Source organism: Giraffa tippelskirchi, chromosome 6, assembly GCF_054371585.1.
Source record: "Giraffa tippelskirchi isolate mGirTip1 chromosome 6, T2T-mGirTip1v1.2.pri, whole genome shotgun sequence".
In the NCBI taxonomy this organism is placed as follows: Eukaryota; Metazoa; Chordata; class Mammalia; order Artiodactyla; family Giraffidae; genus Giraffa; species Giraffa tippelskirchi.
In genome coordinates this window covers 45,946,080-45,970,527 of record NC_137280.1, presented here as the reverse complement: position 1 = coordinate 45,970,527, position 24,448 = coordinate 45,946,080, and the positions used below count along the sequence as shown (strand labels likewise).

At 37.2% G+C, this 24,448-nt stretch overlaps 1 protein-coding gene across 2 annotated transcripts in view; it reads left to right on the top strand.

Moving 5' to 3' along the window:
* The window catches only part of PREX2 (phosphatidylinositol-3,4,5-trisphosphate dependent Rac exchange factor 2), a 278,656-nt gene that overhangs the window by 104,974 nt on the left and 149,234 nt on the right, over positions 1-24,448 (top strand). For both annotated transcript variants that reach the window (XM_081501827.1, XM_081501826.1), the window contains 6 exons: positions 3,260-3,360; positions 11,088-11,191; positions 13,787-13,836; positions 16,630-16,705; positions 21,667-21,739; positions 24,221-24,363. In XM_081501827.1, coding sequence (XP_081357953.1) covers positions 3,260-3,360; positions 11,088-11,191; positions 13,787-13,836; positions 16,630-16,705; positions 21,667-21,739; positions 24,221-24,363 — 547 coding nt within the window. The remainder of the gene's footprint in view (positions 1-3,259; positions 3,361-11,087; positions 11,192-13,786; positions 13,837-16,629; positions 16,706-21,666; positions 21,740-24,220; positions 24,364-24,448) is intronic.

The following is a 24,448-nucleotide window of genomic DNA, read 5'->3' as shown; positions in this document are numbered from 1 at the left end:
ACAAAATTACCATAGACTATGCCAACTCCAACCTCATCAGAAGAATATAGGCCAGAAGACCCTGTGCTTGCCGGGGAGCAGGGGGGGTCACCTCTTCAATGGGAGTGGTCCTCACAGCATGCCACACAACAGCAACAAGCTGTAGTTGCTGGTGTTGGCTGTGTCCCCAGGTGGAGGGAGAGAGCAGATGTGAGCCCCCCTTGGCTTAAGAGTCCCATGTTGCAAAGAAGACACCCTTTCTCAGAACAACCTCATTGGCGTAACCGCCAAGGTTCCCATAATACATACCCCCTTACTTCAAGAGTCATACTTGATGAGTCACTTCAAGCTGTGGCTTCTCACCAGGCGTTTAGAAGTGTGCAGTTTAACCATCAGAAACCATTTTTACCACAAGCAATGTGTTAGTGGCTCAGTCACGTTGGGTTCTTTGTGACCCCATGGACTGTAGCCCTCCAGGCTTCTCTGTACGTGAGGTTTTCCAGGTAAGAATGCCACCTAGTAATACAACTGACACTCAACCCTCATCAGGTTTCTAGGGACAGAGCTAGAAAGCTCACCCAGGCTCAAATTTGTCCTTACTGAAGGACAAAGAGTTCTATTAAGCATTTACCCATACCATCTCCTATGGCTGTGGTGCCCATTATTTGTAGTGATCTGCAAAGCATTGCCCAGAACCCTGGTGACATAGTGGAGACTCAGTAAACATTTGCTGTGTTAATTGTAGCCTTTTCCATAACAACATACCATGACCTGAGTATGAGATGTTTCTGACTGGATCATGATCCCTTTGCCATGTGTTAATGGGATCTTTTTATTACTTGATTAGGTTCCGTAATAAAGTCACTCGTTAACTTTCTTCCCTACCCTTTCTTTTTTCCCCCTATACTCCTAATTTATAGGAATACTTAAAATATGCTTTTTTTCCCTCACTTAATTTGGAAACATTCAGGAATCTGCTAATATCAAAATGAGGAATTATATTTTAGCTCTGTGCCAACCATCTCAGCCCACTTACGGATGGCTGACATTGAATAATCACTTACCATGTGCTAGACACAGTGTTGAGTTCCTGACATTTGTCAGCTCCTTTAATCCCAGGCAGCTCTATGGGGTTGATATTCTTATTAATTCCATGTCATTGAGGAAAAAAACCCTGAGACCTAGAGAATTAAATTTACTCACCCAACATCACACAGCTAGTAGGGGCAGAAACATTGTTTGAATCCAGGCTGTCTTATTGCAAAGTGCATTATGTTACCACTATACCAGATTCTATGTTACTTTTCTTTCTTTTGGATGGTTCTTCTTTAATAGAAGCATACAAAGACCTTTAATAGCTTCTTCTGCCTTAAAATATGCATTGTGGACTAGGCATTTATGTTTGAATTTCCATATCCCTTGGTTATTTGACTTTACCATATGTGTTGCTTTTAGTTTTGAAATAAATGGAAAAGTAATTTCCTGACACTTTCCATCGCTTTGCTTCTCTGGCCTCTGTGCAAAAATAAAATTGTTCTGAAATATATTCATTAGTTAACATAAACATTTAAGCATTAGCTTTTTAAACATGAGCATGATAAAATATTTTATTGTAAAATGTCTCTGTATTGTGTCCTCTTAATGATATCACAGGCCTTTAAAAAAATATCAGTACTGAGATGAGGGTCTCCTAAGTGTTACAAAACACTGGGGCTCCCCACCCTCTCCCCAAATAATGAGTGATGTGAGCTGTTAATTCTCAGTGGCCTTTCTCAACCACAGCAGATATGCATGGTAGACAGTTCTGATGGATGTTTTTGTGTTGGAGGATTCCTTATGGATGGCAGTTTAGATATAGCGATGAATTTTCCAAGTCATTTTAAAATTTGAAAACAAGGCATTCAGACTTTTCTGTGTCTTTTGGTGTGTAACATTTGTCTATTGGGGGCTTCCTTGGTGGCTCATATGGTAAAAGAATCTGCCTGCAATGCAGGAGACCCAGGTTCATCCCTGCATCAGGAAGATTCCCTGGAGAAGGAAATGACAACCCACTCCAGTATTCTCACTTGGAGAATCTGATGGACAGAGGAGCCTGGCAGGCTCCAGTCTGTGGATGGGGTTGCATAGAGTTGGACACGACTGAGCGAGTAACACACACAATAGACACACAATCATCTGTTGCTGCAAAACAAATTGTCATATACTTAGTCACTTAAAATGATGCACAGGTAGGTATTCACTTGTATTTCTGTAGGTCAGAAGTCCAGGTGAGTTAGAGTAGGTCCTGTGCACAGGGTCTCACAAGGGCAAAATCAAGGTGTTGGTAGGGCAGGGGCTGGGCTCTTATCTTGAATCTTTGAGGAAGACTTCATTTTTCCAGCACATTCAGGTTGCGGGCAAAATTTCATCCTTTGTGGTTGTAAGAATGAGGCACCCGTTTCCATGCTGGCCATTGGAAGTTGTCTATATTCTTTGATATATGACCCCTTCTAGCTTTAAAATCAACAGTGGCACATTGAATCTTTCCTGTGCTTTTCCTTGTTCTCACTTCCTCTTCTGCCACCAGCCTGAGAAAACTCTGTGCTTCAAAGGGGTCAGCTGCTCAAGTCAGGCCCACTTGGATAGTTTCCATATTTTAAGGTCAACTGACTTGGGATTTTAATTACACATACCAGTGCATTCACAGAGCTACCTAGATTAGAATTTAATTGACAAACCAAGGGGTGGAATTCTGATGGGGGAGGGAGGTAGATGGAAGAAGCTTTTTAGAATTCTATCATATAGGGCATGCATAATAGAATTATTTTGTATGCCCTCTTGGAGTTTCAAACCTATTGGTTCTCTGTGCCTGAAAAGCTACATTCAAAACAGTTTATCTCTTATTTTAAGTCATTGTTATTCTATCTAATTCTGCTGTTTAGTTATCTTTAAAATCTGTTGTATCTCTCTAGTCCCAAATTTGCTTCTATATGTGTAATAACCTATAGTTAAAGATACTCTAGAATTCTCCCTTTGTGTTTACTAAAGGTCTAGATAAATTGAATAGTTATTAAATAGAGTTTAGGTAAGTCTGAATGTATGGACATGAGTTTTGTAGAATAGAGTCCAATGTAAATATATATGGGCCTTACATATATGAAAAAATATATGTAAGATTCACTGCAAGCATTCCTTTGTATTTTGAGACTCCTTTCATAGCTGCTTGATAAATGCATGGTACAGATAGACTTCCTGGGGAAAAACATAATGATTTAACTTCTTCGTTGGATTTCTGTTGCAGTGAATTTGTGTCATGGCTGTTGGAAATTGGAGAGATTCACAGGCCTGAGGAAGGTGTTCACTTGGGACAAGCATTATTGGAAAATGGAATCATCCATCATGGTAATTATTTTATTAATCACCTATTTAATTTATTTTTCCACAAATTATGTTTGCCGTTGTTGCACTGATTGGTTTAGTTTATAATACTTCTCCACGTTATAGGATGCTTATGTTTTTTTCCAACGTCCTAGGGTGTCTCATCTGTATAGAATATTGTTTCAGGGAATATAGGCTTATGCCGATATATTTGTTAACTTGAAAGGAACAATTCCAACACAGGCAAGACTTAAATTCCAGTTAAGAATGATGTAGGGTTGAGACAAGTTCCTTAATGGTGAGTTCTAACTAGAGTATTTGGGATGCTTTGTGAGTGAGGTTACCTTAGCACTGAGCATTGCAGAGTGAATGGAACTCTGACAAGGACAGAAGGGCATTCCACCTGAAGAAGTAGTAGCTCTCAGACAGGGGAGCAGGAAGTTCATGGTGGCCTCTTCAGAACTAGCACAATGCAAGCCCATACCTTTCACAGATGAATATACTGGGGAGAGGGCTGTGATGAGAAAGGAAGGCACACACCCTGACTTAGCAGCTCTTAACTTGCTGACTGTGGTGTGTGGGACTGCTTCTGAAGGAAGTGAGGAGCTGATGGGCACCTGGAAGCCGAGGAGTGACCCGAACTTGGTTTCAGAGCTAACTGAGGAGTGGAGAGTTAGAGATTAAAGGAGATCCTCCCCACGGGGATCCTTCCTTCCTCAGGAGAAAAGAGACCAGAGCCCTGTGCATGGGCATGATGAGAGGGATCCATTAGAAGCTGAGAGCATATGTAGAGCATATGTAGCATATGTAGATATCTCTGTAGACTTGGGAGATGCAGAGTGAGGTAGTGTTAGTCACTCAGTTGTGTTCTTCTCTTTATGACTCCGTGCAGTGTAGCCTGCCAGGCTCCTCTGTCCACTGGGCTCCTCCAGGCAAGAACACTGGAGTGGGTTAGCATTTCCTTCTCCAGGGGATCTTCCCGACCCAGGTATCAAACCTGGGTCTCCTGCATTGCAGGCAGATTCTTTACCATCTGAGCCACCAGGGGAGCCCATGAAGAGTGAGGGGTGAGATCAGATTTTCTGTGCTTTCTGTCTGGATGACAGAGATAGTTAATTAAAGAGGAGGACCAGTGGGGAGAAGATGAAGGATTGGGTACAAAGCCTCTGCAGGGGAGGGTCCAGCAGGAGGTTGAAAACGTGTGGATGTAACATTTAAGGTAGAGGGAGAGTGAGGTAGTGTTTGTGAATCATTTCAAGAGAGCATCAGGTTCTCAGCACATCAATAAGAAACACATAAAAAAACAACAAAGGAATGATCACTGAACTAAGAATAAAAGCTTGAGGAATTTCTCATGCAAAATGTGCAAGAAGAGAAAAAGACAAGGAACTGGGACTAAATACGGATATTTGGCTATGGAGTTTTGATGTTTGTTTTTCCCCCTAAATTAGAATGAGGTGAAAACAAACTAGATCCTCCCAATTTTCCCCCAACATAGTAGACGCTGCCAGTATAATGTCCCCATCTACCCAGATAGGACTTCCCTGGTGGCTTAGACGGTAAAGCGTCTGCCTACAATGCAGGAGACCCGGGTCCAATCCCTGGGTTGGGAAGATCTCCTGGAGAAGAAAATGGCAACCCACTCCAGTATTCTTGCCTGGAAAATCCCATGGACAGAGGAGCCTGGTGGGCTATAGTCCTTGGGGTTGCAAAGAGTCGGACACGACTGAGCGACTTCACTTCACTACCCAGACAGGGATCATCTAGCATTCCTTTTCCTTCCTCATGCCATGAAATCCTGTGAGCCCTATCAACAAACAGGTCACTAATCAGACTACTGCTGTCCCAGGATTCCCACCTTCTTCCCCGTCACCACCTTCTTTGTCCTTGTTTCAATGGTTGTCCTCCACCCCTGTAGAATATTCTGCAGGAAACAGCTGAAGAGACCTTTTAAGACATTTATAAGATCTAGGTATTCTCTTCCTTACAGTCATCTACTGGCTTTCCATTAAACCTAAAGAAAAGTCTAGACTTTTTACCTAAATCTCTTACCAAGGCTCTTGTACATAGCCCTACATGATAGAGCCCCTGACTTCCTCTCTGTGTCTAACTGTTTATGTGGTGGCCACCCTGACCTTCTGTCTCTTCTTTGAACACTCCAAGATGACTTTTTGTGTAGGAACTTTGCTCTTGCTATTCTCAATCAACAATTGCTTAGTAATCCCTAATAAATGTCAGGGACCTTTCTAGGTCTTGGAGAAACAACAGTGAATGAATTGACAGATGCCACTGTATTGTGTCTCATCTTCCATGACATTCTGCCTTTTAGAATCCTACCCAGTCCCCATTATTTCAATAAACTACTTTTAAATTTTTGACATTTTCTTCATGGACTCCTTCTCACTCTCTGAAATTGTCATATTGTTTCATTTATTTCTTTATTTAATATTTCTCTCTTTATCTCCCATCTCTACTCTAGACCTCAGTCAAAATAGAAGTACCATGAGAACAGGAGCCTTGTGTGTTAATATGTAGCAAATCCCTACAATGTCCAGAACATATAGGTGCCTCATTATTATTTCCTGAGTGAGTGAATAAATGAATGGCTATATTTTGAATAAACAGATAATACTGAGAAGTTGTATATGATTTTGTACTTGGTCCATTAATGCCATTAAAACTCCATTTAGCATTCAGTATGCTAAAAACATCATCCAATATCTTATAAGTTAAAAGTGAAATGATACTGAGCTAGATGGCTTTCCTGTTTGTGTTCATCTTTATCTTCTAACTCCATGTTCAAGTATATATTTGGGACAAAGATTGAATGTATTTGTTTTATCCTATAGACTATTGAAGGTAAAGGAGGTGGCACATAAAGCAGTTTTGTGATAATCATTAGCTGTCAGAAATGATTATTCTTTCCCCATTCCAGGCTGTATAATTCCAGGGACTATGCATTACCCATAGAGCAAGGAAGGGAAAATCTGTTTATGGACATTTGTTTATTCCTTTCCTTACTGATTCTTTCCTTCTTTCTACATGTGAGATATTATGCTAGGTACTTGAAGGTATGTGTATATGAATCAGGGATATTTTTTCTATGGTCTGATGGTTTTTTTTTTAAATTAGTTTATTTACCTATTTTTTAACTTTACAATATTGTATTGGTTTGATGGTTTTAAGCCCATGTTTTTACCTTGTTCATTATGAAATCCAGCTGCTGGCATATTTCATTTCAGAGAAGACAGAGATCTACTAGGTTAGGAGAACTAATTTTTTGCAGGGACTATTGAGAAGGAAAACTGTCTTGGTTAGCACTAGCTGCTGTAACAGGTAAACCTCCCCAATACATTATAGAAGGCTCACATTATAGAAGCCAGTTTTTTATTCACATAAAATTTAGTTAGAAGTGAAGGATGAGGTTGTGGCGTGTGGCTCTGTATAGGGTTTTGGTGCCTGATATAGCCTCGACCATCTTCAATACAGTGCTCCTAAAGGTCACCTTGAAGGAAGGGTGGAGTTTTTTGTTTGTTTTAAATTGGTTTGTACATTTCCCATTGTACATCATTTTTGTGCACATACTTGTGGACACAACTCAGGTATGTGATTGCTTCCCTGGTGGTGCAGCTGGGAAAGAGTTCACCTGCAATGTAGAAGACCTGGGTTCAGTCTCTGGGTTGGGAAGATCCCCTGGAGAAGGGAATGATACCCACTCCAGTGTTCTGGCCTGGAGAATTCCATGGACTGTATAGTCCATGGGGTCACAAACAGTCAGACACAAATGAACGACTTTCACTCACTCACTCAGTTGACTGTAAGAGACTCCTAAAAATGTCCTGTAGTTGCATACACAGGAAAAACAGAAGCTAACACAATTTGGTTGTCAGTTACTTAATTTCTGCCCCTGAGTCTTAGCTCCTAGGTCAGTATAAAAATCAATGAAATTATATGAAAGCTAGAATAATCATAATACATGTGTTAATGTTTTACAATGATACCTGCAAACAATAGTCACAAAAATCACTTTTAACACTTTTATTTTCGGTTGAGGTTATTGTGACTCCTGCTGTTAATCTGAGTCACTTTAATCCTTTATGAATTAGAAATAACAGAAAAAGATAGTCTTAAAGCTATCTGTCAACAATGGATGCTGCTATTTAAATTGTTTAAAAAATTATGGATATGCAACTTTTTGTACTTCTGTGTGATGAGTTAACTATATTTTAGAAAGAGCTACACTGTTTGCTACAGTATTTTCTTCTTTGACTATGAGATACCTTGTGACAGATAACAGAATATTGGAGAAGCTTTATTCCCAATGCTGGAAAGGTCAGGGCGTGGAAAGAGGTTAAACTTTCAAAGGAGCTGTGAGATTATTTTCAAGTCAACTATCTTTTCTTGCTTTATTTCAACATAGATGATCCAGAAATTGTATGAGGAAGAGTTGTTTGTTAGTTTAGTGAATTGAATTCTAAAAATTGAAGAAAGTGAAAGTGTTAGTCACTCAGGCATGCCCAACTCTTTGCGACCCCATGAACTGTAGCCTCAGGCTCCTCTGTCCATGGGATTCTCTAGGCAAGAATACTCTAGTGGGTATCCATTCCCTTCTCCAGGGGAACTTCCTGACCTAGGCATTGAACCTTGGTCTCTTGCATTGCAGCAGATTCTTTATCATCTGAGCCACCAGACATGACTGTTATGGGTGGACTTTACAATTAACAAAACTGTTATTACTTTCCCTGAATACATGAATAGCTAGGCAGACATATTAAAGTCACTTTTAAGTTGGTACAAAGTTGATGGGGAATTATACTCATTCAATATCTTCATGAACATAGTCATCTAGAGTCTGACCAGTTCAGGACTGCTAAAAGATCTGGAAGGAATCACAGAGGGAACCACCCTTATTTATTTTAGTAATATAAGTATCAAAATATTTTTAACTATCTCCTTCTAGAAAGAGAAAAAAATCAACAATGTAAGCTTTTTTTTTGAATGGATATCATAATTTCAGTCCTAATCAACTCCCTCGAGACTCAGTATTGTCTCCAACAGGAATACAATTTTGAAAAGAAAGTAGTTGGTAAATTCTGAATTAAAATTTATTTTGAAATTTCAAATACAAGAGCCCTTTTATTATTTAACTTAAAAGAATTGAAATATTTATAATATTATTAACTCTTTTTTTTTCTGAGAAATCTAGCACTGAGTATGCTCCATGAATATTGTTCTTTTGGTTGCAGTTTGCTTTTGATGACCTGTGTTATTACTCTTACTAGTATCTGATCAGCTACAATGTCAGATTTCACAGGTTAGAACTTTTGTCACTGGAAATAATGTTTTTTTTTTAACTGTTCACAATTAACTAATAGAAGTTCTCCCAAAGTATGGTTAGAGAACATATTATGCAATTTCACATTAATAATTTTATTAGGATGAAGAAATAGGAGCCAGACAGGCTAGTTTCATTAGTATGTGATTTCAGCTGCATTTTAGTGAAAATAGAATTCCTAAAATAAAGTTGAATGAGTCATCTGTTTTAAAAGGAACCAGCAAAAAAGGGGAAAAAAAGTCAACTATTATTGCTATTATTCACGTTGCAAATATTGCTGGGAACTTCATCAGAGGCTGAGCCTTGCTATACTGGGAATTCTTGGGTTGGGACAGCATATGCTTTCTCTGTGGTGGGTTGATAATGTTCTTTTTGTCTAGCTCTATTATTTGCATTAAAAATGCTTGTGTGAGAATTACGAGGGCCCATCCATTATAGCCAGTGGTGTGCTGAAGTTGGCTGGTACAAGCTCTAGAGAGCAGGTGATTAAGTGTTTTTAAAAAATTGCAAGCTGATTGTTAAGCACAGCTATTATTAAAATGAAATGATATAAATATATAAGTACATAAATTATAAAGTTAATATAGTCTTAAATCTCATCACTTCCTAATTCTTTTACTACATTTTATTCTTTATGGGCTTGGTATTATTTGTATCTACTATTTTTTTATGGTGGGAATACTAAATAATCATGTGTCACTGCACCTCTAATTCTGTGTTTAGTGACTTTATTTGGGGAGCTTGAAATTGGCCAGTGTGGGAATTTTTGGTACCATGAATATTGGTGAATTATACACATCAGTGTTCCTTCTGCCTCATCACCAGAGAGACAGCTGTTAAACATTTGCCAGTACATTCCTGGTAATGCCCAGCATTGCATAGTTGTTTAAAAGATGGTATTAAGCAACCTTCCTCATCAGCTAATAAAGCCATTTTACCTCCTCAGGAAGTTGGGGGGAATGAATTTCAATGCAGAACTATTATATATTCACTATTTGTCTAAGGGAACAGCTATGAGTTTCAGATTAACCCAAGAATTATGATCAAAATCACAAGAGTTTACCTTACAGTGAAGGACTGTATACATTTTTGAATAGGTTGACCCACCACTTCCTTTATTGAGGCAGGAGACCTTTGGACCCAAGTTGCCTTGAATTTTGGAATATCAATATAATCATTTATTTCAATGACTCTTAAGGGATAAAAATTGAATTATTAATAGGTAGATTCCATAGGAGAAATAAATAACTAGTTCTGAAACATGTAGGATTTCAAAATATTTCTTTCAATTTTATTTTTCTTTCACATATGTTTTTCTTTTTGACTTAACCTAGAAAAAGAGATGCCAAAAGGTGATGTTATCTTTTTGGCAGCAGTCATGTCTCAGTTCTATGGCTGTTAAGTCATTCATTTTGTTTGGATAGGTTAGGCTGAAATAGCTGAAACTTTGTATATGTGTGTGTGTATGTGTGTGTTTGTGTTACAAATCTCTTGTTTTTCTTATGGATTCACCTAAAGTGGTTTATTAGAATTAATCCTGACTGGTTTTTCTCTCCCTTCAACTTTTTTAGCAAAAAGTAAAGGTTAAAGTCTTCTATCTAATCATGAAAATAGAACCCTTTGCAATAAATTGTCTTTTCTGCAAATGTTGCATTCCCTGTGAAAAAACATTTAAACGTAAACTCTTTGAGATTTAATTTGAGGTTTTTTCTTTCTAGAACAGTTATTTTTTTTTTTTTTATTAGACTACCTATAAAATACTTCTGGAAAAAAGAAAACTTGAAAGTTTAGTAGGGGTCTTTATAAATATGAAAATCTTATCCTATGTAAAAGAAAAGCATTTGTCAGTGTAAGAAAACTGTTAAAAGTTTGTTATCAGTTACATATTGAATTTATCTAATGTACTCTGGGGATTTAAACACAGGATAAATGGTTAAGATTGGTGTATGTGTGGTCTTGGCTTGATTGCTATGAGATAAGACAGATAAATGCTAAAACTCACTTCTGGGGCTGAGAATCAAATTATGACTCACTAGCTAGAGTATCTGCTATTCGAAGGGCACTTTTTGCTTGACTTTGTAGCACTGTGAAGAAATAGAAAACACATCCTCATTTATAAAAGTATATATATGTATATATATACTACGCACACACAAATACGTATACTATGCTAACTGAATGTTGCTAACCTCAGTTTAGTTCTTCAGTCCTTCTGTGGAAATCGTAACTATATCATAAAATCTTATCATTAATCTTACTGTCGAAATACTGGATTAGCATTACTATGTTAGGGAAACAAAAGCTTTTGGTAAAACTAAAATGTTTCAGTATTTGGGAATATGTGTTTTACAAATATGTTTTTATCTTCTATTTTTTTGATTGTCAGGATTTTAATATGCTGTTCTTATATTCCTAGTTACAGATAAACATCAATTCAAACCAGAACAGATGCTATATAGATTTCGTTATGATGATGGAACATTTTATCCAAGAAATGAGATGCAGGATGTGATTTCAAAGGTAATAGCCTCTCCCACAACCTTTTATCAGTGGAAGAATTCGTGTTGTCCTACTGAAGCAAGATAAAATTTTGTAGGGAGACCAAAATTCTCCTGGTATAGGAAGTTTTTATGTGACATATGGAAGCAAGCCTCTTGATGTTTTCTTGGCATTATAAGAATTGTAATGTTAGATCCTATTGTCTTTTTTCTCTTATCTTGTTCTAATGCAGTTGCATCACTCAGAAGATTATATCCATTGAAAACTATTTTACATGTAGCAACAAGTGGTCATGATACTTGAATACATTTAGCAAAAATACAAATTATAAAATTCATCAAATATCATTTTTCTTTGTACACTTGGCAAGCTCTGTATTGACATATAATGATCAAGTAGTATGGTGGGTCATTGCATATATTTATAAATACTCTGTTTACATTATATGTTGAAATTTTATATTTTAACAAAAATAATTTTGAGATATTTGTTATATGTATGTATATATGTCATATGTATGTATATGTACATACACATGAATGTATGTATGTATATACAAATACTATATGTATATACATGTATATACATATTAAGTTCAGTTCGGTTGCTCAGTCTTGTCCTACGCTTTGCGACCCCATGAACCTCAGCATGCAGGCCTCCCTGTCCATCAACAAACTCATGTCCATTGAGTCAGTGATGTCATCCAACCATCTCATCCTCTGTCGTCCCCTTCTCCTCTTGCCTCCAATCCTTCCCAGCGTTAGGGTCTTTTCCAGTGAGTCAGCTCTTTGCATCAGGTGGCCAAAGTATTGGAGTTTCAGCTTCAACATCAGTCCTTCCAGTAAACACCTAGGACTGATCTCCTTTAGGATGGACTGGTTGGATCTCCTTGCAGTCCAAGGGACTCTCAAGAGTCTTCTCCAACACCACAGTTCAAAAGCATCAATTCTGTGCTCAGCTTTCTTTATAGTCCAACTCTCATATCCATACATAACTACTGGAAAAACCATAGCCTTGACTAGATGGACCTTTGTTGACAAAGTTATGTCTCTGCTTTTTAATATGCTGTCTAGGTTGGTCATAACTTTCCTTCCAAGGAGTAAGCATCTTTCAATTTCATGGCTGCAGTCACCATCTGCAGTGATTTTGGAACCCCAAAAAATAAAGTCACCCACTGTTTCCCCATCTATTTACCATAAAGTGTTGGGACCAGACGCCATGATCTTAGTTTTCTGAATGTTGAGCTTTAAGCCAACTTTTCACTCTTCTCTTTCACTTTTTCACTTTCATCAAGAGGCTCTTTAGTTCTTCTTCACTTTCTGCCATAAGGGTGGTGTCATCTGCATATCTGAGGTTATTGATATTTCTCCCGGCAATCTTGATTCCAGTTTGTGCTTCATCCAGCCCAGCATTTCTCATGATGTACTCTGCATATAAGTTAAATAAGCAGAGTGACAATATACAGCCTTGATGTACTCCTTTTCCTGTCTGGAACCAGTTTGTTGTTCCATGTCCAGTTCTAACTGTTGCTTCCTGATCTGCATACAGGTTCCTCAAGAGGCAGATCAGGTGGTCTGGTATTCCCATCTCTTTCAGAATTTTCCACAGTTTATTGTGATCCACACAGTCAAAGGCTTTGGCATAGTCAATAAAGCAGAAATAGATGTTTTTCTGGAACTCTCTTGCTTTTTCAATGATCCAGCGGATATTGGCAATTTGATCTCTGGTTCCTCTGCCTTTTCTAAAACCAGCTTGAACATCTGGAAGTTCACGGTTCACGTATTGCTGAAATCTGGCTTGGAGAATTTTGAGCATTACTTTACTAACGTGTGAGATTAGTGCAATTGTGCAGTAGTTTGTGCATTCTTTGGCATTGCCTTTCTTTGGGATTGGAATGAAAACTGACCTTTTCCAGTCCTGTGGTCACTGCTGAGTTTTCCAGATTTGCTGGCATATCGAGTGCAGCACTTTCACAGCATCACCTTTGAGGATTTGAAATAGCTCAACTGGAATTCCATCACCTCCACTAGCTTTGCTCGTTGTGATGCTTTCTAAGGCCCACTTGACTTCACATTCCAGGATGTCTGGCTATAGGTGAGCAATCACACCATCGTGATTATCTGGGTCATGAAGATCTTTTTTGTAGAGTTCTTCTGTGTATTCTTGCCACTTCTTCTTAATATCTTCTGCTTCTGTTAGGTCCATACCATTTCTGTCCTTTACTGAGCCCATCGTTGCATGAAATATTCCTTGGTATCTCTAATTTTCTTGAAGAGATCTCTAGTCTTTCCCGTTCTATTGCTTTCCTCTATTTCTTTGCATTGATCGCTGAGGAAGCCTTTCTTGTATGTATGCATATGTGTATATATGTATATCACATGCATGTTTGTACATGCATATGTATGTATGTCACTTGTAGGTGAAAAATTAATGACACAATACTTTTTTAAAGTATTCAGGTTATATTATTTTTATGATATAATGTAATGTTTGAATAACTTTCAAATAGGTTAAGATTGTGTAATAATTTCAGAATAATCTATTTATTTCTAAATTTCATTGGTATGTCCTTTGACTGATTTTTCTTGTTTTTGACATATCTTTATTTTACAACAGGGTGTACGATTATATTGTCGTCTTCATAGTCTGTTTACTCCAGTCATAAGGTGAGTCTAGTTTCTAAATTCTGGACAGTTTAAATGGAAATATTTATATTGCATATTAGGTGAATATTATTAAGCTGAACTTAGCTTATTTTGTTTTTCTTCCGAAAGTGAAAATTTTGCTTTTAAAGATTATTTTAGGTAACAATTTATCTTAAAATATTTGAAAATTTTCTGGAGTTCTAATTATACAGTTTCTTCTATTCTTTTTATTCTGATTTGTAAAATTATTTGCCATTAATTCATAGTAAATTACAGGCTTGATAATGAAGTTATCCACAGTCAGTTAGTATTTAATAAATAGTAGCTGACTAACCAGAGAGAATTTCAAAATACTGTTTACTAATAAATATTTACCATTATGATTACTTGTATATAAATTTTTTCAATTAGACTTGCAATCAAATCTTTGACTTGTATTTTATTTCACAATATTTTCTTTTAATCATCTTTTATTGAAAGAAAATGTTTTGCACTTGAAACTGAAGAATTAATTGGATTTAATAATTTTATCAGTTTTTCTGTACCTTGTTTTTACTTCTGAAGAGATATGCCTTTCTGGTTTCTAAAGAGAAATTAGGATTCATTTTCAGTTTATCCTTTTAGAAAGACAACAGAAAACTTTGAGTTTTATGTTATGATTACTAATAGAGATAATCAGGAGGAGAATTGTATTTGTAGTATACACAAACTGATAGAATTGATATAATGTAATATAATATTAAATTAATTTCAGATGGCCAGATTTCATTTGGAGTTTTTGACTAAAACATATTTTTCAGAACAAAAAAATGAATGTATGATTTCTAAAATGAATGTAGAGGCTTTTCAGTCATGGATATAGATAGAATCCAGGAGTTTGATGGACAGTATTTCTGTTTTTCACTCTGGTTTCTAATTCCTAGGAAATGCAGAGCTTAAAAAAAAAAAAAATCCAAAAGTTGCTGATTAAGTGTTGGAATGCCCACACTTCAGATCCTGAAAGAGAAAACAGGGTCTTACCTATTACCCCTGAAAATGCTCTGTCCACTTTCACAAGCAGGCTTCTTCACAAAGTAAAAAAAAGTGCAAGAAACCAGTATTTACTGATTCTCTGCTATATTCCTGGCACAGACATTCTGTAAATATTTTGGATAACATAACGCTAAACAATGGTTACTTAACAATAGCACATGTGTTTTTTCGTACTTGCATGCGTGTTCAGTTGCTCGGTTGTGTCCGACTCTTTGAAACCCCATGGACTGTAGCCCGTCAGGCTCCTCTGTCCATGGGATTCTCCAGGCAAGAATACTGGAGTGGGTTGCTGTGCCCTCCTCCAGGGGATATTCCCAACCCAGAGATTGAACCCATGTCTTAAACTAATAGAAACAGATACTGGATAATTTTTTCATACCACGTGTGCGTCTGTGTGTATGTAGGTTTTATATATGAGAAAATGTGTTCTGAAAATATATTTTAGCCATGTGAGATTTTTTATCAAGAAAGTTACATTCTGAAAGAGCTGATAAGAAGGAATTGTTCTTTGGCTAGAAATGACAATGGTTTATGAGTTGTCAAGGGTAAATTTATGGGGAAAAAAACCCATAAAGCAGATGGAATGTGTGATAGTCATGCTTGTAATATGTATGAACTCAGCTTATGAAAAGAAAAATGACTTGGGTGAAAAAAATCCATAGACCCACATGTCTTCTATAAAAACTACCCTGTCCTTCTTTTTGACACGTATGGAAGCCAAGGTGAAATGGGTGATGGGGTGTCAGAAACGGAGACAGACTTTAAAAGATTTACAAAAAAATCTGCTGTTGATTACTGGCTAACCTAGTACATTCACTATTGAAATCTCAGAAATTTCAATCACATTTTATAGAGCTTTTTATGAGAGTGGATGAAATGATGTCAATATTAATTGTAAATTGCTGACAGAAGTTAAAAGAACCATGAATATAGCCAGTAATTATTTGTCACGTCAAGTTGATTGCAGTTTGGATTTTTTTTTTTTTTTGACATTTTGAAAAACTCTCTTTTCTCGTTCCATTTTGATTCAGGCCAGCAAAATAAATGAATCATAGATTTCTGCCCTTGGGTCTTGTTCTGATCGTGAGCACTTTATAGTTATCTAACTAGACTTTGAAAGATTTCTCAGATCCGGGAAGTCTGCAGACAAGGAGAGACTGCTCTGGGTTCCCTTGGCTGCCTGGGGATGCGGTGTGTCTAAGTCCATGCTCTGATCAAACAAAATGACAAGGTTCTTCGTGTGTTTCCCTCTGGGGAGGCCTGAGGTCTCCCACTACAGCTGAGCCAACTGAATCATCCTCCAGGGCAAATCCTGCCTTTCTGGAGAATTCAAGAGCAGAAATGCAAAAGGTGGCTTTATTCTCCACATTTTGAGGAGTTCTTTCATAAACCCTATCTTGATTTAAAGGGAAGGAATTCTGTTTTATTATTCTTTTATTGATAATGAGCGATTGTATTTCTAGCCAAGTTTTTACCAGATAACGTAGCAGTGATAATCAATTTGGATATAAGAAAATGTGAAAGAAGAAATGTCCTGTTTTGGTATCTTTGTGGGTTTCTTCTGGTGTGAACTGATGAAGGGAGTTGTCAGGTGTTGTGTAAACCTGGTAAAGCTCCCTTATTTATACGTAAGTGGGGCAATCAATTCAGATTCCATCCAGTAAACTTTTCTGTTGCACACTGATACTAAATGAAGTGTTCCTGGTGCTTATTTATCCTCTCTCTTTTTTTCCCCTTACTTACCCTCTTGCTTAGTGTTTTTGGTTTCTCTTTCCTTTGTAGAGATAAAGATTATCACTTAAGAACCTACAAATCTGTCGTTATGGCCAACAAGCTGATAGACTGGTTGATTGCACAGGTAAAGAGACGAATAGAAATTGCCAAGTTATCTTCATGGCTGCTTTAAACTTTGAGGTGATTTAGGTATTTTAAAAACTCCCTAATTGCCGGTGAGACACAGTGAAATGACTTGACCAAAGTGATAAAGCTAGAATGAAGCAGAGATAGGATTTGAATCTGGATCATCTGACTTCAGAGTTTTCAAACTTAATTTTTATGCTATATTGTCTTTCAAGAGGAAGATGTTTCGTGATTCAAAAATATCAGCTGAGATCCATTCAAAAGACTAAGTGTAATTTGAATATCACTAAAGAAAAGTTGTGTATATGTACTAAAGTTTCTCATATGTTTTGTTTACAGATTTTTTTTTAAAGTATCTAATGTTTAGTCCTAGCAAGTTACTCTAGTCACCCTGTGCCTTCTTCTCTGTTAGATGATAATTGTATTTTGATATTATGAGCTTTGGTATCCATCTGCACACATTGTAAATAAAAACATGCAGAATTTTTTTTGATTGTCACTCTGCTTCTCAGAGTGTGGAAGCTGACAGCTGGTACTGAGAAAATTTGCAACTCAAGGCATCAAGCCCATTATAATATATATTCAAATATAAATTTATTTAGATGTTTTATCATACTAGATTAACTAATAAATAATCAAATGTTTTCCACAGGTTAAAGGAAAGGCTAAGAAAACTGATATCTGCTTTGACAGAACTTACTGTTTTGGAGAAGGGAATATGGCTTGGTTGAAATGTTGTCATTACATTTGGATATTTGAGTCAAGTTAGTTTTTTGTTATTGAAGAAAATCACCTACATCTTTTGTTACAAGTGAATAATAGTATTTGATGCTCAGTCATAGAAATGTTTATTTTTGTCTTAAATATAAATGTTTGATTCATATTTGATTTATCTGTGTATGTACATTTTGAAATTTTTATTATTTAATATTAACTTCTAGACTATTCAGGAATACCTGGTTTTGCATTTATAGTATTGACATTTATTTTATTGAGAAATTAAGGTCTTAAAGCAAACAGTTCTTTTTAGATAAAACCCAAATTCCAGTGTTCAGTGGGTTTACTAGTGTGAAAACCTTTTACAACATGATGGTCAGTGCATGTCATTGGGATTGGTTCTTTGTTTGGTAATAGAGTTGAAATTTCACATAGAAATTATACTGTTATAGAATTCACATGACTTCTTCTATGTTGATTATGTGAGAAAACTGAAGAAAGTTTTTTTTTTTTTTTTAAGCAAAAGCTAATACTGAATAAATATTTAGAGTTCTGACAAAGGAAGTCAGTCATCAACTTTTTTTTTCGTTTTTGACACTTTTACTTTCCAAGTATAAACATTTTAAGACTAAAATAAGTTGCTCAAAACCCAGACCAAGTTGCAATTCTTTTTTACTTCAGGTTTTCTTACTGGTCTGTTATGACTGTCCCTGTAGAAATGCTTGTGCATAGTAGAAATTGAAATGGACTAGGATACAGGTAATCTGGTCTGATGACAGCTATGCTGTTAAGCAGTTATGCAAACTTGCATGAGTCACTTAGTCTCTCTGGATTTTGTTTTCACAACTGTTTCCTGCTTACTGGAATAACTATATATATCAGCTCTTCTCCATCACTTAAGCTTTATGATTCTGATAGTGTAAAACTTGCATATATGTAAATATCAGACATAATTAACTCTAGCTTTAGATTAGGAAAACATGGCTGGCTTTGAGGAGAAAGGTATGGTAAAGGAATGATAAGAGAATGGTAAGTTAAAGTTCTTAAGCTAAGATGAACAAGAGATTTTATTTTAAAGGAAGGGTCTCTTTCCATCAAGGCCATCGGTTGAATGATCAGTGTATACTGTTGGTGATTATTAAAGCAAGCTCTTACTGTGAATTTAACATTTAAGCAAATGCTTTGGTGATTAAAATAAAAGAAACCACCAAAACAGAAAGCAGACATGTTTCCTACCTTCAAGGGACTGTTAGTCGGGCTGATTTTTACACTTCCTCTAAGGCTCTGCTTCAACATCATCTCCCCCAGTAAACTTTGCTGGATCCTCCAGACTTGGCTCAGCATCTTTCTCTGTGGTCCCAGTTCCCTGGATGAAACTGTCCCCATGATTCTTAGGGTAGGAGCTGGTTAACCTATGTGTCAGCACCTAGTATAACACCTTTTGGGGAGTACTGACTAAATTGGATGATGGTGACATCATTGACTCAATGGACATGAGTTTGAGCAAACTCCAGGAGAGAGTGAAGGACAAGGAAGCCTGGAGTGCTGCAGTCCATGGGGTCGCAAAGAGTTGGACACATCTTAGTGACTGAACAACAAAACAACAACTTATATATTTTAAGTGACTCAGTTCTTCAGATTTGAATTATTTGAGGGCTACTGCTGCTGCTGCGGAGAAGGCACTGGCAACCCACTCCAGTACTCTTGCCTGGAAAATTCTATGGACGGAGGAGCCTGGTGGACTGCGGTCCATGGGGTCGCACAGAGTCGGACACGACTGAAGCGACTTCACTTTCACTTTTCACTTTCATGCATTGGAGAAGGAAATGGCAACCCACTCCAGTGTTCTTGCCTGGAGAATCCCAGCTGCTGCTGCTGCTGCTAAGTCGCTTCAGTCGTGTCCGACTCTATGCGTCCTCATAGATGGCAGCCCACCAGGCTCCCCTGTCCCTGGGATTCTCCAGGCAAGAACACTGGAGTGGATTGCCATTTCCTTCTCCAATGCATGAAAGTGAAAAGTGAAAGTGAAGTCGCTCAGTCGTGTCCGACTCTTAGAAGAACTAAAAGCAGAAGAACTAAAGAGCCTCTTGATGAAGGTGAAAGGGGAGAGTGAAAAGTTGGCTTAAAGCTCAACATTCAGAAAACTAAGATCATGGCATCTGGTCCCATCACTTCATGGGAAATAGATGGGGAAACAGTGGAAACAGTGTCAGACTTTATTTTTTGGGGCTCCAAAATCACTGCTGATGGTGACTGCAGCCATGAAATTAAAAGACGCTTACTCCTTGGAAGGAAGGTTATGGCCAACATAGATAGCATATTTAAAAGCAGAGACATTACTTTGCCAACAAAAGTCCGTCTAGTCAAGGCTATGGTTTTTCCAGTGGTCATGTATGGATGTGAGAGTTGGACGGTGAAGAAAGCTGAGCACCAAAGAATTGATGCTTTTGAACTGTGGTCTTGGAGAAGACTCTTGAGAGTCCCTTGGACTGCAAGGAGATCCAATCAATCCATCCTAAAAGAGATCAATCCTGGGTGTTCATTTGAAGGTCTGATGTTGAAGCTGAAACTCCAATACTTTGGCCACCTCATGCGAAGGGTTGACTCGTTGGAAAAGACCCTAATGCTGGGTAAGATTGGGGGCGGGAGGAGAAGGGGACGACAGAGGATGAGATGGTTGGATGGCATCACCAACTCGATGGACATGGGTTTGGGTAGACTCCGGGAGTTGGTGATGGACAGAGAGGCCTGGCGTGCTGCAATTCATGGGGTCGCAAAGAGTCGGACACAACTGAGCGACTGAACTGAGCTGAGGAAAAGAATTATGGTGATTTAGAAGTGAGATGAAGCAACACTGGATTAGGGTGCTGACATAGGAATGAAATAGAAGCCAGAGAGAAGAAAGGATGGATTTGGTAGAGTACTGTTGTTGTTCAGTCGCTCAGTAGCTCAGTCATATCTGACTCTTTGTGACCGCATGAACTGCGGCATGCCAGGCTTTACTGTCCTTCACTATCTCCCAGAGTTTGCTCAAACTCATGTCTATTGAGTCGATGATGCCATCCACCCATCTTATCCCCTGTCTCCCCCTTCTCCTCCTGCCCTCAGTCTTTCCCAGAAGAGTATTTTACCTACGAGCCAAAAGACAGGGCTAGAAAAAAATGAGATAATGTGTAAGAAAGCACATCTTAAACTGTAAAACATACAACTGTAAGGTTATATAGATATAGATACAACAGATACATACATATATACATACATATTCATATACATAGTCATTCCTCTTGGTATCTAGGAGATATTGGTCCCAGGACCCTTGCAAGTACCAAAATCCACAGATGCTCAAGCCCCTTGTATAAAGTGGTATGCATTTGCATATAATCTCCCATATCTTTTAATTAACCTTAAGGTTATTTTTAATACCTGATGAAATGTAAATACTATATAAATTGTCACTGATTCTGCAAATTCAAGTATTACATTTTGGAACTTTCTGTTTTGTTTTTTTTTTCTCTGAATAGTTTTGATCCGTGGTTGGTTGAATTCTCAGATACTGAAGCCGTGTTACAGAGGGCAGAGTGTATATGAATTCATACTTGAATGAATAAAATAGATGTTTTCTAGATAAAAATCATAACAAAAGGTTGCAGTAGGCTTTCTTTTGGGGATCAGTTATGTGAGCTGATTTTTATTTTTTCTGGCAATAGAGCGAAAGAAAAGCTTGCATTTGCTGACTCCACTGAGCAACATACTCTTAGGGTCTTACAAGTCACACTAGATTAATAGGTTTCTTTGGAGGCACTTAAAGAGCAAGGCCATTTGGTGGGAGGTGATAGCAGAGATGATGCATAATGAGTTTTACTTAGCAAACTTTATTTAGTGAGTTTTCAACTATAGGGTATTTCTTTGATACATAATTGGGATATATGATCAAAGAAATAAGGGATCATTTGTGGTAGCAATAAATTGTAGTTACTCATGTATTTTCATTTTTAATCAAGCATAATTTTTCTCAGAAAATAGTAAATCTTTGTTTTTAATGTCAAAAGATATCTTCATAATCAAGGGAATGTTTGATAACAATTAGATACATTGTTAGTGGGCTTATGAAAGCAATGTCAGCCCTAATGTATGAATGGCTTTGTCAGGACAGTGCTGAGAATGTCAAATGTCAAATGTGGTTACAATGCAGCAAAATCTTCCGTTGCCTATTAACTTGTACAGGGCTTTTGTGGTTGACAGGGGGATTGCCGCACCAGAGAAGAGGCGATGATATTTGGCATTGGGCTCTGTGACAATGGATTTATGCACCATGGTAGGCATTTTTATTCTGGAAGCTTCTAGATGTATTTCACTGCTTTGTTTTGTCAAGACATTGGGAGTGTCTCAGTGGCCAGGGAAGTCCCCTAAAGATGAACCAGCGAGACTGTCTGGGTCTTGCCACATGTCCCTGTTGGGTCACCACGTCTGCAATCAGTGTCTCCACAAATATTATCTATAAGTTGCCATGACTTTTTTTCTGTTTTTCTGGACTGGTTCTGAAAAAGCAAGAGCTTGAACTAGAAGTTAAAAAAAACAGCTCATGTATCTCTTTGAAACTACTCTAGGTCAGAGCCATGGGTTTCTTTCTTTTTTTTTTAAATGCCAGTATATATTAAAATGATTAAATGAGAGCCTATATAATTGAATATTTGTAGTGATTTTTTTTAGAAAATACTTTCAAAATTAGAGAACAAAATTATAAGTTTCTGGAAAAAAGTTTATTTTTGACTACTAATTAAAGATTGAATTTATTTCTTGTTTGTTGACTTCATTTCTCTTAAATTTATGAAAATGATGAGACTTAGTTTTCCCTATCCATGCGATGTTATAGATTCCATAAACCCAAACCATCTCTTTTCATTGTTAATAATATTTGCTTATGTGCTTATTCGATAGCTCTTATGCTTATTGGCCAATTATATTCAGAAATTACTTTTTCTATAGAAATAAGAACAGAAAAGTAGCAGTGATTTTGAAAGCATCTTTGATTATCATGTGTTCCTTTGGGACTTCCATTACACCCCAGTATCTCTGGACCACAGGAAATACTGGTCTTTGAAGAGCCAATTATTGAATGGAAGAAATGACATCATTATATGGAATTAAAACTATAATATAAAGCTGAAAAACCTTCAAAGATTTTGATGATTTTTCTCTTCAAAGCATCAGCAAGCAGCAATTTTATCCGAATATTTATTTTAAAATATTGGGTTGCAGTACAGGTTTTCCCTATGGAAGTCTCTGTCAGTAAAGGCACAGCCAGTTGGGCTCATGCCTGGCCTTATGGATGTTTTCTCTCCCTGCCTTTAGACTGACTCTTTGGTGGAGGAAAACAGCGGTAGCAGAAACACCATGTGAGTTTGGGGAATCACTTAGGTCATGTAGGCAAGGCCTACCTGTGTGAGTGCTATGTCGCTTCAGTCATGTCTGACTTTTGCAACCCTATGGGCTGTAGCCCACCAGGCTCCTCTGTCCAGGCAAGAATACTGGAATGGGTTGCCATGCCCTCCTCCAGGGGATCTTCCCAACCCAGGGATCAAACCTGCATCCCTTATGTCTCCTGCATTGGCAAGTGGGTTCTTTACCACTAGCGCCACCTGGGAAGCCCTAGGCAAGGCTTACCTTGATCTCAATTATATTCTCCTTCCTATTGTCAGCTACAACTTGTGTTGCCTTTTAATTTGTGGTTGGTAGTTTCATTTGTTAAATTTATGTTGCCAGCAGTCTTCCATTTAAAGGTCAATCCATACATATAACTGATCAACAGTTATTGTTTGGAACTCCATTGGAATAGAGAAACAAAAGAGCTATCTTCTTTTTTTTTTTGCCTACTATATGCTAAATTATTTACATTTGTTACATTTCAGTTTTGTCCAACATTATGAAGATTTTATTGCCCACATATTATTGGTGAGGAAACTGAAGTTCAAGGAGTTTAAGTAACTTCCCCTGTGTTGCTTCCAGAATAAGAATATAAGGATAGATAAGTAGAAAGAAGATTTCTCTTTTAAGACACTTTGACAGCTGTCAGGATCTCACTGAGTACAAATTCTTTCTATCAGTATGTAGCCTTATTTTTAAAAAAGGCTAACAAAACATATACCTTATATCAGTAGAGCATGCCAGGCAGATTTGGGACTTTGGGGGAAAATGTTAGTGTTCAGATAAAAGGGAAAAACTGACCTTTGCAGAAATAAGATTATTTGAAAACAGTGTTTTTATGCAGATGACTAGGAATTAGTGGAAACTAAAATCACATTTCACCCAGAAGACATATTTCTGGTTTGAAGTGTTGGAACAAAAGTGACTGTGGTGAGAATTGCTTACACACATAAAGGCTACATTTAACCCATTTGAATTTTCCCATAATTGTGCAGGATATTAAAAACAGAAATGTTTTTGTCTTTTACTTAAAATGTTTACTACAAATTCAAAACCCTGTAGGATTCTATGTTTTGAATTGCATGTATTTTTAAAATTCAATATAATCTTTGAAAGTAAAAGTTGGGTTTTAATCTGGAAGGTGGCAGATTTGGTTAAGTCAAAAAACTTTATCATGAAAAAAATATTACTTATCTTTAAAAATTCAAAGTCTTTTAGGTAACAGTAACTGAAGGAAACATCAGCTTGAGGTTATAGAAAGAAATAAACAAGTATCGTTGGGATATTTGTGAATGTAACTTGTTCCAGGCTGAAGTTCTGTTAGTATGGGAAATGAGGTTGATTTGGGATACTCGCTTCTCTGTTTCCGTAGTGCTTGAAAAAAGTGAATTCAAAGACGAACCTCTACTTTTCCGTTTTTTTGCGGATGAGGAAATGGAAGGGTCAAATATGAAACATCGACTGATGAAACATGATTTAAAAGTTGTGGAAAATGTTATAGCTAAATCCTTATTGGTAAGTTTATTACTATGCTATGTAAATTTTCTTCTTCATTAGACATTGATGATTACATAAACATGTTTGGTGATACAACATATCA